The sequence below is a fragment of the Hypanus sabinus genome, chromosome 16 (genome assembly GCF_030144855.1).
Source record: "Hypanus sabinus isolate sHypSab1 chromosome 16, sHypSab1.hap1, whole genome shotgun sequence".
Classification (NCBI taxonomy): Eukaryota; Metazoa; Chordata; class Chondrichthyes; order Myliobatiformes; family Dasyatidae; genus Hypanus; species Hypanus sabinus.
Genome location: NC_082721.1, coordinates 52,412,169 through 52,430,575, shown reverse-complemented (window position 1 = coordinate 52,430,575; position 18,407 = coordinate 52,412,169). Strand labels below are relative to the sequence as shown.

Below are 18,407 nucleotides of genomic sequence, written 5' to 3'. Positions count from 1 at the left end.
AGCTACAGAGCCAGACTCTGTGCCAGGGCCCTGGTCACTGTGGGTCAACTCCACCCTTCCCAACAGTATCCAAAGTGGTATACTTATAATTGAGAGGAACGCCACAGGTACTTGCTACCTGCACCCCTTTCCTTTCCTGGCAGTCACCCAGGTATCTGCTTCCTGCCACTTGGGGGTTACTATCTGTAGCTCTTATCTATTGCCTCCTCATTTTCCTGTATTAGTCGAAAGTCATCGAGCTGTAGCTTCATTTACTTAACATGGTCTCTAAAGAGCTGCAGCTTGATGCAGTTAGTGCAGATGTAGTTATTGGAGACTTGAGTTCCCACATCTCACACAAAAAACATGCCACTAACTCAGGACCCGTTTTCAGTGCACTTGCTATATCTGATAGACAAGGAATAAGAAACTTGGAACCTGTGCCAGTTGAGCCAGAGCCTCCCATTCCAAAACTGGCTTCATTGTTTACACCTTTGCTTTTCTTTTTTTCTTTCTTTATTTCTTTATTAAATTCACTCCTGATGAGACTTGTCCTTTTCAAATGGTTCCCACCTTGCAACGATCTTTCTGCCCCCTCTGCACTCTCACTTTGTTTTCATCACCTTTTTTCTTTCTGAAATTTTGCCTTTTTTACCCTACCATTAACTGGTGCTAAATTGAGTGCTGTTCTTAATTTTAGAGTTGTACAACACAGAAGTAGGTCCTACAGCCCATCTAGTCGATGCTGAGACTAATTAGAGTGCCTACTCATATTGACCTGCCTAAGAAAAGCCCTCCGTATCCCTACTATCCATGTACTTATCCAAACTTCTCGTAAATGTTGAAATTGAAGTTGCGTGCACCCCTTGTGCTGGCAACTCATTCCACACTTTCACGACCTTCTGAATGAAAAAGTTTCCCCTCATGTTCCCCTTAAACATCTCACCTTTCATCCTTAACCCATCTCCCATTGTATTCCCATTCAATCTCAGTGGAAAAAGCCTGCTTTCATTTACCCTATCTCTATCCTCATAATTTTATATACCTCTATCAAATCTCCTCTCAATCTTCTACATTCTAAAGAATATAGCCCTAACCTACTCATCTTTCCTTATAACGCAGGTCTTCCAAAATTTCCTTGTAAGTTTTCTCTGTACTCTTTCAACCTTGTTTACATCTTTCCTGTAGGTAGGTGACTAAAACTGCACACAGTACTTCACATTATGCCTCACCGATGTCTTGTATAATTTCAACATAACTTCCCATCTCCTGTACTCAGTACATTGATTTATGAAGGCCAGTGTGCCATAAACTTTCTTGATGACCCTATTTACCTGTGATGCCACTTTCAACAAATTGTGTTCTTATATTCCCAGATTCCTTTGTTCTACCACACTTCTCAGTGCCCTACCATTCATTGTGTATGACCTACCCTGGTTGGTCCTGCCGAAGCACAAACCACATGCTTGTCAGCATTAAATTTCATCAGCCATTTTTCAGTTGATGCAGATCTCTCTAAGCCCTGATAACTTTCCTCGCTGTCCACTACACCCCCAATGTGTCATCTGCAAATTTGCTGATCCAGTTAAACACATTATCATCTAGACCATTGATTATAGATGACAAACAACAAAGGACTCAGCACTGATTCCTATGGCACACCACAAGTCATAGTCTCCTGTCAGAGAGGCAACCTCTACTATCACTCTCTGGCTTCTCCCACAAAGCCAATGTCCAATTCAATTTACTACCTCATCCTGAATGCCAAGTCCTTGACCAGCCTCCCATGTGAGACCCTGTCAGATGTCCACGTAGACAACATCTACTCTCTTGCCTCATCCACTTTCCTGGTAACTTCCTTGGGGAAAAAAAACTACAAGATTGGATAGACAATGACCTACCATGTATACCATGGTACACCATCGACCTACAAAGCTGTGTGGTCCATTCCTAATCAGTTCCTGTCTATCCAAATACTTGTGAAGGACCGGATATACAATACCTTCCAATAGTTTTCCCACTAGTGATGTCAGGCTCACCAGCCTTTAATTTCCCGACTTATTCTAAGGACTTTCTTAAACAGCGGAACAACATTGGCTGTCCTTCAATCCTGTGGTACCTCTCCTGACACTAAGGATGATTTAAATATCTCTGCAGGTCTCAGCAGTTACTGCATTTGCCTCCCGTAGAGTCAGAGGGAACACCTTGTCAGGCTCTGTGGATTTAGCTACCCTGATTTGCCTCAGGATAGCAAACATCTCCACTGTAATCTGTACAGGGTCTGTGAAGTGGATGCCACTTTACCTCACTTCTGTAGATTCTGTGTCCAACTTCTGAGTAAATGCAAACAATTGTGATTTAGCACAACTGTGAGTGAGCTCTACAGTAGTGTAGTGGTTAGCACAATACTGTACAGTACCAGTGACCCAGGATTCAATTCCTACTGCTGCCTGGAAGGAGTTTGTATGTTCTGCCTGTGACCATGTAGGTTTCCTCTGGGTGCTCTGGTTTCCTGCCACAGTCCAAAAACATACTGGTTGGCAGGTTAATTGGTCATTGTAAATTGTCCTGTGATTAGGCTAGGATTAAATGGGGGGGGGGTGTGTAATTGCAGAGTGGTGTGGCTCAAAGGGAAGGAAGGGCCTATTCCATGCTGTCTCAAATAAATAAATAAAATATTTTGTTTCAATACCATATTGTTGAAGTCCTGATTAAGATAGTTAGTGTGATATCTCTGAAGTCAATGTTGCTATTTTCAAAAACATTCTTAAAAACCCTTTCTTCAAATCATTTGCATTGTTCTCAATGTTGTGTTTTAATGCATCTTCTTGTATGCCCCTGGGTTTTCAAATTCCTTAAAGTTTTCACTTGGTTTTATTTTGTTCTGTGTACACCTTTCTCCCTTTGTGCCTTTTGAATATACCCATTCCTTGAATGGCTCCATATAACAACCACAGTGGCTTTGAGTGCCAAGTGAATGTGTAGTATATGAATTTGTTTCCTAACACTCCCATTATTTCACAGTTAGGGAAAAGGGAGCTATTACATCATTCAAGGGTATTCTGAGTTTTAGAATCAAGGCAATTAGTTGGATGCATTTATTTGAATGTTCAAGAACTGAAAAGATTTCTCTTGTTCCAGTGTCTCATTGAGCATTTTTTTATGCTGAGCAATTTCACCAATGCCTGCTTTAAGAAAAATATTTGGCCAAGGATGCAGTAAATCTCTTATAGATTAATTTGTATCTTTCATTATTATATTGAGCTGCACCTTAACTTCAACTGTAACAAAAATGATTGAGTAAATTTTATCTTTTGGTCTAGCAAGTCTATGGACCGAGAAAGCAAACTGATCATCAGAGATGTGCAAAGAATTGGTGGGATTGCTGTGGATTGGATATATGGCCACATTTACTGGACTGAATCTGAAGTCAGGATGCTATCTTTTGCTACTCTGGATGGATTGACAAGGAAAACATTATTCAGTGAGAATCTAGTAAAGCCTGCAGCTGTGGTGGTTGACCCATACTCGGGGTATGTCTGGTAGCACATCAAACAATAATAGTCTCTTATACACTTAATAAGAATTTTGAGCAGATTCGCATAAGCCAATTCAATTAATCATGAAATTTGTTTCCCCAGGCAGAAATTCTGGGCACTACTTTGAATTTGTTTGTCTACTTTCTTCCATAGTAGAAATATGGTATAATAGTGTATTATGTCATTTATCTAAAAATTCAGAAATATTTGAGTTACCCCCAAATGCACTGTTAAATGGCAGGGAATGAGAAGCAGAAATCTGGTCATGGACACTGCTTCACAATTTACATTTATTATTTACACCTTCGAATCAAGAGTACAACTTAATTTGTGCATGATACCAAATTTGTGTTGAGGAGGATGATCAGTATCATTGGAGAGTACTAAGAAATCTCAGGAAGACATAAGTAAATCTAGAAATGGCAGATGAATTTTGTGCAGTACATTTTTCAACATTTTACAGAGGTAAGAATAACGAGGCCACTTGGTATTCATGAGGGGAGATTCTAGATGGGGTAGATAAACAAAGGGATCTCAAGAACAAGTACACCAATTGCTGAAGGTTGTACTTCAATTCAGCAAGATCTCAAAGACTGACCAAGTTCTAGAGTTCATTTCAAGAGGGATAAAGTCAAAAGCAAGGAAGTTAAACTAAACTTATTGTGAATTATGATTAGGACATAAATGATTAGAATAGTGCACAGTCCTAATCACCATAAAGAATGTAGCAACGTTGACGAGGGTGCAGAAGAGACTCACAGGATGACAGCAGAAATGAGAAAATTTACGTTGTCAGAAAATGATGAGTAGACTTGAAAAGCTGATGTGTTTTCTAGTAGTAGTCTTTATCTTTATACAATAGATTGGATAAAGTGATACCTGGAGAAAGCTTGCTTTTATTGTACTGGGAAGAATGCAACTAGAAGCCAATATTATAACAAAATATCGGAAACAGTTTTAAAAGTGAGACAATATAAAGATGAAGATTAGCTTTATTTGTCACGTATGTGGAAATGTACAGTGAAATGTGTCCTTTGCATCAAATCCGTCAGGATTGTCCTTGCGCTTCTGGCACAAACATAATTCACTAATCCTAACTATGGCACAGAAACAGGCAGTTCAGTCAAACCATTAATTTTCCTACTCCCATCAACCTGCACCCAGATCATAACCCACCCTCTCATCCATGTACCGATCCAAATTTCTCTTAAATGTTAAATCCACCACCACCAGCTTGTTTCACTCTCTGAGCGAAGAAGTTCCCCTTCATGTTCCCCTTAAACATTTTAACTTCCACGCTAAACCCATGAGCTCCAGTTGTCGTTTCATTGAGGTTCTTGATTGGACATGGCATCAAAGGTTAAGGGGAGAAGGCTGGGAACTGGGATTGAGAAGGAAAAAAAGCTGAGAACTGGGGTTGAGGAGGGAAAATTAGGATCAGCCATGATTGAATGGTGCAGCAGACTCGATGGGCCAGATGGCCTAATTCTGCTCCTATGTATTATGAAGCCTCTAGAAAAAAGCCTGTTTGCAGTTACCCTATCTATACCCCTCATAATTTTGTATACCTCTATCAAATCTTCCCCCTTTCAATCTTCTACATTCTAGGGAATAAAATCTTAACCTATTCAGCCCTATAACTCAGGTCCTCAAGTCCCGGCAACAACCTTGTAAATTTTCTATGTATTCTTTCGATCTTATTAACAACCTTCTTGAAGGTAGGTGACCAAAACTGCACATAATATTCCTAATTTGGCCTCACTAAAATCTTATACATTTTGACATAACATACCAACTCCTGTCCTCAATACATTGATTTATGGCCAGTATGCCAAATGCTTTCTTTTTGACCCTATCTACCTGTGACACCACTTTCAAGAAATTATGGATCTCACACTCCTCAGTGCCCTACCACTCACCATGTAAGACCTACCCTGATTAGTCCTCCCAAAGTGCAGAACTTCACACTTGCCTGCATTAAATTCCATTGCCATTTTTCCAGCTGATCTACATCTAGCTGCAAGCTTTGTTGTTCGCTACATCCCTAATCTTGATGTCATCTGCAAATTTGCTGATCCAGATTGTTAATATAGATGGCAAAAAATAATGGACACAGACTTCCAGTCAGAGAGGCAATCATCTACTACCTCTCTCTGGGGGCTTTTCCCAGAAAGACAATGTTTAATCTAATTTACTATCTCACCTTGAATGCCAAGTGACAACCTTCCTGACCACCCTTCCATGCAGGACCTTCTCATAGGCCTTCTTGAAGTTCATGTAGACAACATCTACCTTTTTTAGCTTCATCAACTTTCCTGGTAACTTCCTCAAAAAACTCTTGATTGGATAGATAAAGACCTACCACATACAAAGCCATATAGACCATCCCTAATCAGTCCATGTTTATTCAAATACTTGTACATCTGGTCCGTTAGAATACCTTCCATTAACTTTCCCACTAGGGATGCATGTCTGTATCTCTCTGACTTATTCTAAGAGCTTTTCTTAAACAACAAAACAACATTAGCTATCTTTCTGACCTCCAGCACCTCAGCTGTAGCTAAGTAAATATCTCTGCTCGGGCCCCTGAACTAGCCTCCCAGAGGTTCTGAGGGAACACCTTGTGAGGCCCGGGGATTTATCCACCCCAATTTTCCTCAAGACTGCAAACACCACCTCCTCTAATCTGCATATGGTTCATGACCGTGCTGCTGCTCTGCCTCTCTTCTATAGATACTGTTCATCTCACGAGTAAATACAGATACAAAAAATTCCATTTAAGATCTTCCCCCATCTTACTGGTTCCACACAGAGAATACTGCCTTGATCTTCTAGAGTACCAATTTTGTTCCTTGCTGTTCTTTTGCTTTTAATATATCTGTGGAAAGCCTTGAGATTCTCCATCATCTTGTCAGCTTCAGCAACCTCATGCTGCCTTTTAGCCCACCTGATTTCCTGAAGTGTTCTTTTGCATTTCGTATATTCGTCACATACCTTGTACTCGTTCTATCTGCTATGCAGCTCCTTTTATCTTAATGAGAGCCTCAATATCTCTTGAAACCAAGGTTCCCTCAGCTTTTATTCTGACAGCTACATACAAACTCTGTACTCCCAAAATTTAACTTTTCAAGGCCTCCCATGTACCAAGTACATCTTTGCCAAAAAACTATCTGTCCCTATTCACACTTGCCAGATCCATTTTGATACCATCAAAATTGGTCTTTCTCCAATTTAGAATCTCAACGCAAGAACCAGGCCTATCCTTTTCCAGTATCTTGAAACTAATGTCATTGTGATCACAAGATGCAAAATGTTTCCCTGCACAATCTTCTGTCACCTGTCCTGTCTCATTCTCTACTATGAGTTCTAGTATCACACTCTCTCCAGTTGGGACTTGTATGTACTGATTAATGAAACTTCCACGAACACACTTTACAAACTCTTTCCCATCCAGCCCTTTTACAGTATGGGTGTCTCTTTCCCATCCAGCCCTTTTACAGTATGGGTGTCCCAGACAATATGTTGAAAGTTTAAAATTACCTACCATCACAAGTTCGTTCCACGCACCCTGTTATTTCTCTACAAGTTTGCTCCCTTAAATCCTGCAGACTGTTGGGTGGTCTATAATATGATATAATCCCATTAATGTGGTCATACCTTTCTTCTTACAGTTCTACCCAGAAAGCCTAATTAGGCAAGCTCTCCAGGATGTACTGACTCAGCACAGCCAGACATTTTCCTGACTATCAATGCCACCCTACCCCCTTTAATCTGTGCCCTTTATAGAACCATAGAACATTACGGCACAGAAATAGGTCTTTTGGCCCTTCTTGACTGCGCCAAACCATTTTTCTGCCTAGTCCCACTGACCTGCACCTGGACCATATCCCTCCATACACCTCTCACCCATGTACCTGTCCAAGTTTTTCTTAAATTTTAAAAGTGAGACTGCATTTACCACTTCATCTGGCAGCTCATTCCACACTCCCACCGCTCTCTGTGTGAAGAAGCCCCTTCCCCTAATATTCCCTATAAACTTTTCCCCCTTCACCCTTAACCTATGTCTGCTGGTTTTTTTCTCCCATAGGCTCAGTGGAAAAAGTCTGCTTGCATTCACTCTATCTATACCCGTCCTAATTTTATATACTTCTATCAAGTTTCCCCTCATTCTTCTACGCTCCAGGGAATGAAGTCCTAACCTGTTCAACCTTTCTCTGTAACTCAGTTTCTCAAGTCCCGGCAATATCCTTGTAAATCTTCTTTGCACTCATTCAACCTTATTAATATCCTTCCTTTAATTCGGTGACCAAAACTGCACACAGTACTCCAAAGTCAGCCTCACCAATGGCTTATACAACCTCACTACAACATTCCAACTCTTACACTCAATACTTTGATTTATAATGGCCAATGTACTAAAAGCTCTCTTTACTACCCTATCTACCTGTGACGCCACTTTTAGGGACATTTGTATCTGTATTCCCAGATCCCTCTGTTCTACTGTACTCCTCAGTGCCTTACCATTTACTTTGTATGTCTACCTTGGTTTTTCCTTCCAAAGTGCAATACCTCACACTTGTCTGTATTAAACTCCACCTGCCATTTTTTTAGCCCATTTTTCCAGCTGGTCCAGATCCCTCTGCAAGCTTTGAAAACCTTCCTCACTGTCCACTGCATCTCCAATCTTTGTATCATCTGCAAATTTTCTGATCCAATTTACCACGTTATCATTCAGATCATTGATATAGATGACAAATAACAATGGACCCAACACTGATCCCTGTGGCACACCATCTAAAACAGCGGAACTCGAACATTGAGCTGTCAGTCCTATCTCTACTGCAACCAAGTCTTACTAATGGCTACCATGTTGTAATTCCACATGCTGATCCATGCCCTAACCTTATCCACCTTTCCCTCAATACTCATAGAAACATAGACATAGAAAACCTACAGTACAATACAGGCCCTTCAGCCCATAAAGCTGTGCCGAACATGTCCTTACTTTAGAAATTACCTAGAGTTACCCATTGCCCTCTATTTTTCTAAGCTCCATGTACCTATCCAGGAGTCTTTTAAAAGACCCTATTGTGTCCGCCTCCTCCACTATCATATATAACCGTGTAACAATTACAGCACGGAAACAGGCCATCCTGGTCCACCTAGTCCCACCGACCTGCACTTAGCCCATAACCCTCTGTTCCTTTCCTGTCCTTGTACCTATCCAATTTTACTTTAAATGACAATATCAAACCTACCTCTACCACTTCTACTGGAAGTTCTTTCCACACAGCTTCCACTCTCTGAGTAAAGAGATTCCCCCTCGTGTTACCCCGAAACTTTTGCCCCCTAACTCAACTCATGTTCTCTTGTTTGAATCTCCCCTACTCTCAATGGAAAAAGCCTATCCATGTCAACTCTATCTATGCCCCTCATAATTTTAAATACCTCTATCAAGTCCCCTTTCAACCTTCTACACTCCAAAGAATAAAGACCTACTTGTTCAACCTTTCTCTGTAACTTAGGTGCTGAAACCCAGGTAACATTCTAGTAAATCTTCTCTGTACTCTCTCTATTTTGTTGACATCTTTCCTATAATTTGGTGACCAGAACTGTACGCAATACTCCAGATTTGGCCTTATCAATGCCTTGTACAATTTTAACATTACATCTCAACTCCTTTACTCAATGCTCTGATTTATAAAGGCACGGGTAGGCCATTCCATGCACTCACCACTCTCTGCATTTAAAAAAGAACTTAGCCCGGACTCCTTGCATTGAAATATATGCAGGTCAAAACATTAGTCCCGCCATGCTTTGCTGTTGATTCCTGACATCGTATGTAGGCCGAACAACATCTTTCTCCGTAACTACACCATTAGCTATGCTCACACTCTGGTTCCCATCTGCTCCGACTAGTTTAAACCACCCCACCAATGCAGCATGAACTAATTTTCCTGCTAGGATATTACTCGCCTCTAGTTCAAATGCAAGCTGTCCTTTCTGTAGATGTCCCACCTTCCTTGGAAAAGAGCCCAATGATCTAAATTGATGCCAGAATTCCTTAGCCACGTTTTAAACTCTATGATCTTCCTGTTTCTGGCCTCACTAGCATGTAGCATAGTTAGCATTGCTGAGAACAGAATCCTGGAGGTCCTGTTCTTGATCTTAGCACCAACTCCCTGAATTCACTTTGCAGGACCCATGTCATTGGTGTCGATGTGGACCATGACCTTCTGGTTGCTCACCCTCCCATTTAAGAATGCTGACGATTTAATCAGAGTGATCCCTAACCATGGCACCTCAGAGGCAACATAGCATCTGGGATTTCTGTTCTCGTCCACAGAACCACTTCTCTGTTCCCCTGACCAATGAACCCCCAATCACTACAGCTCACCTCATCTCTCCAGACTCAATGCCAGAAACCTGACTGCTGTGGCTTTTCTCTCCCAAGATGGTATACTGTTGTTGAAGAGAATGACCACAGGGATACTCTGCACTGGCTGCCTATCCCTTTCCCCCCTCCTAACAGTCATGCAGTTACCTGTACGTCCTATCTATCAACCCTTCAACCTCCAATATCATCCAGTTCCAGCTCCAGTGTCTTAACACGGTATGTTTGAAGCTGCAGATGTCATTGTCAGGGACACTGGACGTCTCCCTATTTTTCCATGTTACGCAAGAGGAGCATTCCACTATCCTACCTGGCATCCTTATTGCTCTAAATATGCAATAAGAAAGAAAGAATAAATAATGAAAAGAAATCTGCCTACGCCTCTCCTTGCTGAAGCCTTAAGGAGCCAAAGCTTCAATTCCCCACTCTGACACTGACCCACTCTCACAGTGGCAGCTCCATTTAAACCTCACTTCTTTTTATGGTCCTTGCCAAATGCCCCCGCTCTCTTCTTTAAAATACATAAACCAATGTCTGCTCAGGAACTGTAGCATGCAAAGTGTGTCGACTGCCTCAGCTTGGATTTTTTTTTAAACTCGCTTTTGCTCTGTGCAATCCAATGTCTCCTGGAGAACTGTGGTGCCAAAATGTGCTGAGTGCACCTGCTCACTTTTTTTTAAGGTCTCTCCTACTCTACTCAATTCAATATCTCCTCTGTGCATTGTGTATTTTTGGAATGTGAAAGGAAACTGGAACAACTGGAGGAAATCCACACAGTAACAGCGGAGAATGTGCAGACTGCTTACAGACAGTGCCAGGAATTGAACCCTTGCACTGTAATATGATTGTGCTTATTGCTATGCTACCATGCTACCAGGTCCATCTTTTTCATTTAAGGGATGAGCTGCCAGAAGAAATGGTTGAGGAAGGTCCTTGGGCAGGGATAGGCAAGATTTAGAGGGATGTGGGTCAAACGTGGTCAAATGGGGCTAGCTTAGATGGGAATCTAGATTGGCATGGACCAGTTAGGCTGAAGATCGTGTTTCTGTTCTCCCTCCCTCTATAAAGAGAAAATAGTTTGGATTGAAGACACTTCCATAGAAGTGGGAAGAGAAGAAAAGGTTAGTAGTTCTATGTTGGCGTGAAGGTGAGGGTTGGTTGTATTCAATTAAGGCAATATGTCTATCGGGTAGACCAGGGTTGCTGTGGGGTTAAGGTGTTAACAGGGTAGTTAGAGGGTAAGAAAAGTGTGATGTGCTCAAGCTAGCAAGTCAGAATGAGAAAACACTGAGTCAGTGTCACAGATGCTACAGCAAAATGGTCTGTTCTGGTATACAGAGAAAGCCAGTTATTGGAATCTGGAGGACTCCATGCTGTGTCTGGAGGCTGAATGTTGCACAGACAAGGTACTGTTTTGAGTATTGCTTTATTGAGTATTGAGTACTGTTTTACTGTTACTGATATAACAGGATGCCACAGGCAGACAGGTTAGTGCATGTGTTTCACACAGTTGTATTGTACAGAAACTGGCCCTTTGGCCCACCACTTCCATGCTGTTTGCCCATTTACACTAATTCAATTTGTCTGGAATATTGTCTGCATTTCTGGTTACCACATCACAGGAAGGATGTGATTGCAACAGAGAAGGTGCAGAGGAGGTTCAATGTTTTACTTCCAATGGAGCAGAGATGGCAGGGTGGTGGGTGCACAATCTGATAAAGATATACAAAATTATGAGGGCCGTAGGGTAGATAGTAAACCCATGGGAGAGAATATATGTTTAAGGTGATGTGTAAGATACTTAAGGGAGATCTGAAGAATTTTTTTGTTTTGCTTTGAGTCTGGAACACATTGCCTCAGGAAGTGGTAGAGGCTGGTACTCAAAGTATGTAAAATGGTGTCATGGTCACAGTTAGCGCAATGTTAATACAGCTCGGGGTATTCCAAAGTTTGGTGTACAATTCCATTCCCATTCTGTTAGGAATGTGCTTCCTCCCTGTGGGATGTGTGGCCTTTCCCCAGGTGCTCCAGTCTCCTCCCACAGTCGAAAGATGTGTTGGGTAGGTTAATTGGTTGTTGTAAATTGTCCTATGATTAGATAGGGGTTAATCGTGTTTGTTGGGGGTTTTGGGGCTATGTGGCTTGAAGGACTGGAGAAGCCTATTCTGTGCTGTATCTGTAAATGAACAAGCACCTGGATAGCATTTGAATCGCTAAGGCATAGTAGATTATGGACCTAATAGTGGTAAATGAGATTGGTATAGTTAAGACTCGATGGTCAACATGAACTGAGAATAAGGATCATAGAATAAGTAGATGGTTCCTGTTAAAGTCCATTTATATTTTACTTTGCCTTTTGTTAATGTTGCTGGAGATCGGGTAGAAAGCAATGTCTCCATCCACTGACTGATCCTGACTGAAAAATCTATACTCGGACCTCTAACAAAGTTTTACTTCAGAAGGCCACCTTTTAGATGTCAGAAGGCCACCTTTGATATTTCCAATTTCCAAATTATCTCCTCCTTTCTGTAGAATGAGGAAGTAAGCTCTTTTGGTTAGTTCATTATGTTTTTGTTTTGAAGAATTGCAAGTTAGCAATGTGATAGCTTTACATAATGTAGATTGTACTTAAGTCTCTTAACTTTTTTAATTTGAATCTCAAACTGATTTGATTGACTGCTATTATTTTTTAAAATTTTGTGCTTCTCTGAATTACAGTGTCTTGTACTGGGCCGATGTGGGAAAGCCAGCAAAAATTGAAAGGGCTGGAATGGATGGAATTGGCCGAAGCATTCTGGTCAGCATTGGGATTGAGAAGCCTACAGGGCTTTCACTGGGTGAGAATAAATACCTACCTATGCCTCAGTTAGGGTCTGTTGTTGCAGAGTAAGGGTGGACCTTTCAATAGAAAAACTTGTCCTCATTTCTACCCTCATGGGTTCACAAAATCATTGCCCATCTTGCCTAGGCCAACCATCAGATATCTTTCTGCACTGATCCTATCTTCCAGCACTTGTCCCATAGAATTGTATGTCACAATCAAGTGCTCATCTTGCTACTTAATTGTATTGAGAGTATCTGCCTCCACCACCTTCTCAGGTAGTATTTCTAATTCTAGCTACCCTTTAGCTGGGGAAAAATATCCTTCTTCATATCTCCTTTAAGTCTTTGCCCTCATAATTGTACAGCAATCAGATCTCATCTCCGCATTCTCTGTTGCAAGAAAACAAATCCAATCTCACCTCTTCATCCCAGGTAAATCCTGGGGAATCTCCTTTACAGGGCAATGAATCCTATAGGGTGTTGACAAGAATTACACACATTTCACCATCTACAGCGTACAAAGACTTCCCTACTCTGACATTCATGCCCGAGCTAATGAAGGCAAGTATCCCAGATGTCACCTTCAATCTATCTGCCAGCCCTGATGCCACTGGTGATCCTTGGACTTGTTCATCAAGGTCAATATTTCCTAGGGCTCTGCCACTCATTGTATATGTCCTAGTATTAGTCATCCTGTAATACATCATCTCACACTTGTTAGGATTAAATTTCATGGGCCATTACTCTGTCCATCTTGACAACTGTTGTTCCTTAATCTCTGCTTCCCCTCCTCACAACTAACAGCAACACTAATTTGTGACTCATGCGAACTAATTATTGCCTCCTATTTTTGTATTCAAATTGTTGAAGTATACAACATGTAGTAAGTGTCCAACACTGATATTTGAGACCATAGATTTCCAGTCACAAAAAAACAATCCTTCAACATCAGTCTCTATTAATAACAAGCCAATTTTGGGTCCTTCATATCGTATGTGTGTCCATTTTTTTTGATCCCTCTGCTGAAGGTCTTAGCCCGTTTCTTCTCAACTATTCCTCTGTTCCATTGAAAAGAACTGTGTTGGTGCTGCTTCCTGCACCCATGTGGAGCTCTTCAACTTCATCAACTTTGCCACCAAGCACAACTTCCCCTCCCCTCTCCCCCCCTCCACTTTCTGCTTTTCACAAGGATTACTTCCTACACTACTCCCTTGCCCATTCATCCCTCCCCACTGATCTCCCACCTTGAAAGCGGAACAAGTGTTATACCTGCCCCTACACCACCTCCCTCACTACCATTCAGGACCCCAAACAGTCCTTCCAGGTGAGGGAACACTTCACCTGTGAGTCTGTTGGGGTCGTGCTGTGTCCAGTGCTCCCAGTGTGGGCTTCTGTATATCATAAAACATAGAAAATCTACAGCATATTACAGGCCCTTCGGCCCACAATGTTGTGCCAACCATGTGACCTGCTCTATAAATAGGTTGTCATGTACTGTGTCCGGTGCTCCTGGTGTGGCCTGCTGTATATCAGTGAGACCTGACATAGATTGGGAGACCATTTCGCCGAGCACCTACTCTCCATCTGCCAAAGAAGCGGGATCTCCCAGCAGCCACCCATTTTAATTCCTCTTCCCATTTCCATTCTGATATCACTCACTGGCAGCCTCCTCTACTGTCGCGATGAGGCCACTCAGGTTGAAGGAACAACACCTTATATTCTGACTGGGTAACCTGATGGCACGAACATCAATTTGTCAAACTTATGGTAGTGCACCCTCTCCTCTTCCCCCCCCCTTCACTATTCCCACCCCCTTTTCCCTCACTCGCCTTAACTACTTGTCTGCTCACCATTGCCTCTCTCCTAGGGGTGTTGATGCTAGTTTTATTTTAACACTTAATGAACATGTACAGAATTAGCCCTGTTAGAAAACAACTTCCTTTCACCTTTTCAGTTGGACTCTGGTAATTAAATTGAATATTCCTAGAAACATTATCTCAGATTTTACGTGGAAGTTTTGATACCCGTTGTCAACTTCAAAGTGTCCATGTGAATATGTAATTCGCAAAATTGTGGGCATTTATTTACTTTTTTGTCTACTATGACATCCTCAGTTTTGTCTTCTGCAGAATGCAAAACTAGTGGCCTTGAAACGTTGAACTTGATTGGACATGGTACAGGTTTGGCTTCAGTGGTTTAGAACCATAGAACATTACAATACGGAAACAGGCCTTTTGACCCTTGGCTGTGCCAAACCATTTTTCTGCCTAGTCCCACTGACTGAAGTGTTCTCCTACACACACTTCCGTCATCTGTCCTAACTCATTTTCTAATAGAAGATCTAATATTGCATCCTCTCTAGTCGGTACCTCTATATAATAACTGAGAAAACTTCCTTGAACACATTTTACAAACTCTAACTTGTCTAGACCTTTAACAGTATGGGAGTCTCAATCAATATACGGAAAATTGAAATCCCCTACTATCACAACTTTGTTTCCTGCAGTTGTCTGCTATCTCTCTGCAGATTTGTTCCTCCAATTCTTGCTAACTATTGGGTGGTCTATAATACAACCCCTTTAATGTGGTCATACCTTTCCTGCTTCTTGGCTCCACCAATATGGCCTCAGTAGACAAGCCCTCTAATCTGTCCTGCCTGAGGTCTGCTATAACATTTTCCACACTCTTTCCTATTTAATCTCATTTTTCCTATAACAGGGTAATTGAAAGTTTACACAGCTCTCTAAGTGGCAGCTCACTAATGACTTATACAACTGCAAGGTAATTTCCCAGCTCTTATATTTAATGTCCTGACTAAAGGGGAAAATTCTAAATGCCTTTCACCATTCTGTCTACCTGTGACACAGCTTTCAAGGAAAACTTGAACTCCTGTCCTTCTGTTTCATTATACTCCCCAGTGCCCTGCATTCATAACACAAGTTTTACCCTCTGTCCACCAGAACAAGTGGGATCTTTCAGTGACCACCCACTTTAATTCCACTTCCCATTCCCATTCTGAAATGTCCAGCGATGGCCTCCACTGCTGTCTGGGTAAGGCCACACTTAGGTTGGAGGTACAACACCTTATATTCCATTTGGGTAGCCTCCAACTTGATGGCATGAACATCGATTTCTCAAACTTCTGGTAATGCTCATCTCCCCCCACCACTATTTCCCATCCCCTTGTCCCTTTCTCATGTTGTCTCCGCCCATTGCCTCCCTCTGGTGCACCTCTCCCCTTTTTTCTTTCTTCCATGGCCTTCTGTCTCTTCAGCAATCAACTTCCGAGCTCTGCTTCATCCCTCCCCCTCCAAGTTTCACCTCTCGTCTCTCCCCTCCCCCCCACCTTTCAAATCTACTCAGCTATTTTTCTCTTGTCCTAGAACCATAGAACATTACAGCACAGCAACAGGCCCTTCGGCCCTTCTTGGCTGTGCCGAACCATTTTTCTGCCTAGTCCCACTGACCTGCACCTGGACCATATCCCTCCATACCCCTCTTGTCCATTTTCCTGTCCAAGTTTTTCTTAAATGTTAAAAGTGAGTCCGCATTTACCAGTTCATCTGGCAGCTCATTCCACACTCCCACCACTTTCTGTGTGGAAAAAGCCCCTCCCCCCGCAATATTCTTTATAAACTTTTCCTCCTTAACCCATGTCCTCTGGTTTTTTTCTCCCATTGCCTCAGTGGAAAAAGCCTGCTTGCATTCACTCTATCTATACCTATCAATTTTATATACCTGTATCAAATCTCCCCTCATTCTCCTATGCTCCAGGGAATAAAGTCCTAACCTTTTCAATCTTTCTTTGTCACTCAGTTTCTCAAGTCCCAGCAACATCCTTGTAAACCTTCTCTGCACTCTTTCAACCTTATTAATATCCTTCCTGTAATTCGGTGATCAAAACTGCTCACAATACTCGAAATTCAGCCTCACCAATGTCTTTTACAACTTCACCATAACATTCCAACTTTTATACTCAATACTTTGATTTATAAAGGCCAATGTACCAAAAGCTCTCTTTACGACCCTATCTAACTGTGACGCCACTTTTAGGGACATTTGTATCTGTATTCCCAGATCCCTCTGTTTTACTGCACTCCTCAGTGCCTTACCATTTACCTTGTATGTCTACCTTGGTTTTTCCTTCCAAAGTTCAATACCTCCCACTTGTCTGTATTAAACTCCATCTGCCATTTTTCAGCCCATTTTTCCAGCTGGTACAAATCCCTCTGCAAGCTTTGAAAATCTTCCTCACTGTCCACTACACCTCCAATCTTTGTATCATCAGAAAATTTTCTGATCCAATTTACCACGTTATCATCCAGATCATTGATATAGATAACCAATAACAATAGATCCATCACTGATCCCTGTGGCACACCACAAGTCACAGGCCTCCTCTCAGAGAAACAATCCTCCACTAGCACTCTCTGGCTTCTCCCATTGAGCCAATGTCTAATCCAGTTTACTACCTCTCCATGTATACCTGCGACTGAATCTTCTGAACTATCCTTCCATGTGGGACCTTGCCTTACTAAAGTCCATGTAGACAACATCCACTGCCTTCCTTTCATCCACTTTCCTGGTAACCTCCTCGAAAAACTCTAATAGATTGGTTAAACATGACCTACCATGCACAAAGCCATGTTGACTCTCCCTAATAAGTCCCTGTCTATCTAAATACTTGTAGATCCTATCTCTTAGTACTCCTTCAAATAATTTGCCTACTACTGACGTCCATCCTACCAGCCTATAATTTCCCAGATTACTTTTAGAGCCTCTTTTAAACAACGGACAACATGAGCTATCCTCCAATCCTCCGGCACCTCACCTGTAGATACCGACATTTTAAATGTGTCCTCCAGGGCCCCTGCAATTTCAACACTAGTCTCCTTCAAAGTCCAAGGGAATACCCTGTCAGGTCCTGGGGATTTATCTACTCTGATTTGCCTCAAGACAGCAAGCACCTCCTCCTCTTCAATCTGTATAGGTTCCATGACCTCACTACTTGTTTGCCTTATTTCCATAGACTCCATGCCAGTTTCCTTAGTAAATACAGATGCAAAAAACCCATTTAAGATCTCCCCCATTTCTTTTGGTTCCATACATAGCCGACCACTCTGATCTTCAAGAGGACAAATTTTATCCTTTACTATCCTTTTGCTCTTAATATACCTGTAGAAGCTCTTAGGGTTATCCTTCACCTTGACTGCAAAGCAACCTCATGTCTTTTAGCCCTCCTGATTTCTTTCTTAAGTATTTTCTTGCACTTTTTATACTCCTCAAGCACCTTATTTGCTCCGTTTCCTATACATGTCGTACATCTCTCTTCTTTATCAGAGTTCCAATATCCCTCAAGAACCAAGGTTCCTTATTCTTACTCACTTTGCCTTTAATCCTGACAGGAACATACAAACTCTGCACTCTCAAAATTTCTCCTCTGAAGGCCTCCCACTTACCAACGACATCTTTGCCAGAGAACAACCTGTCCCAATCCACGCTTTTTAGATCCTTTCTCATTTCTTCAAATTTGGCCTTTTTCCAGTTTAGAACCTCAACCCGAGGACCAGATCAATCTTTATGCATGATCGAATTGAAACTAATGGTGTTATGATCACTGGAACCGAAGTGTTCCCCCTACACACACTTAGTCACCTGTCCTAAGTTGTTTC

At 41.8% G+C, this 18,407-nt stretch overlaps 1 protein-coding gene across 1 annotated transcript in view; it reads left to right on the top strand.

Moving 5' to 3' along the window:
* The window catches only part of LOC132406300 (very low-density lipoprotein receptor-like), a 97,089-nt gene that overhangs the window by 14,692 nt on the left and 63,990 nt on the right, over positions 1-18,407 (top strand). Inside the window, exons 5-6 of the mRNA XM_059991769.1 lie at positions 3,303-3,512; positions 12,631-12,749. Coding sequence (XP_059847752.1) covers positions 3,303-3,512; positions 12,631-12,749 — 329 coding nt within the window. The remainder of the gene's footprint in view (positions 1-3,302; positions 3,513-12,630; positions 12,750-18,407) is intronic.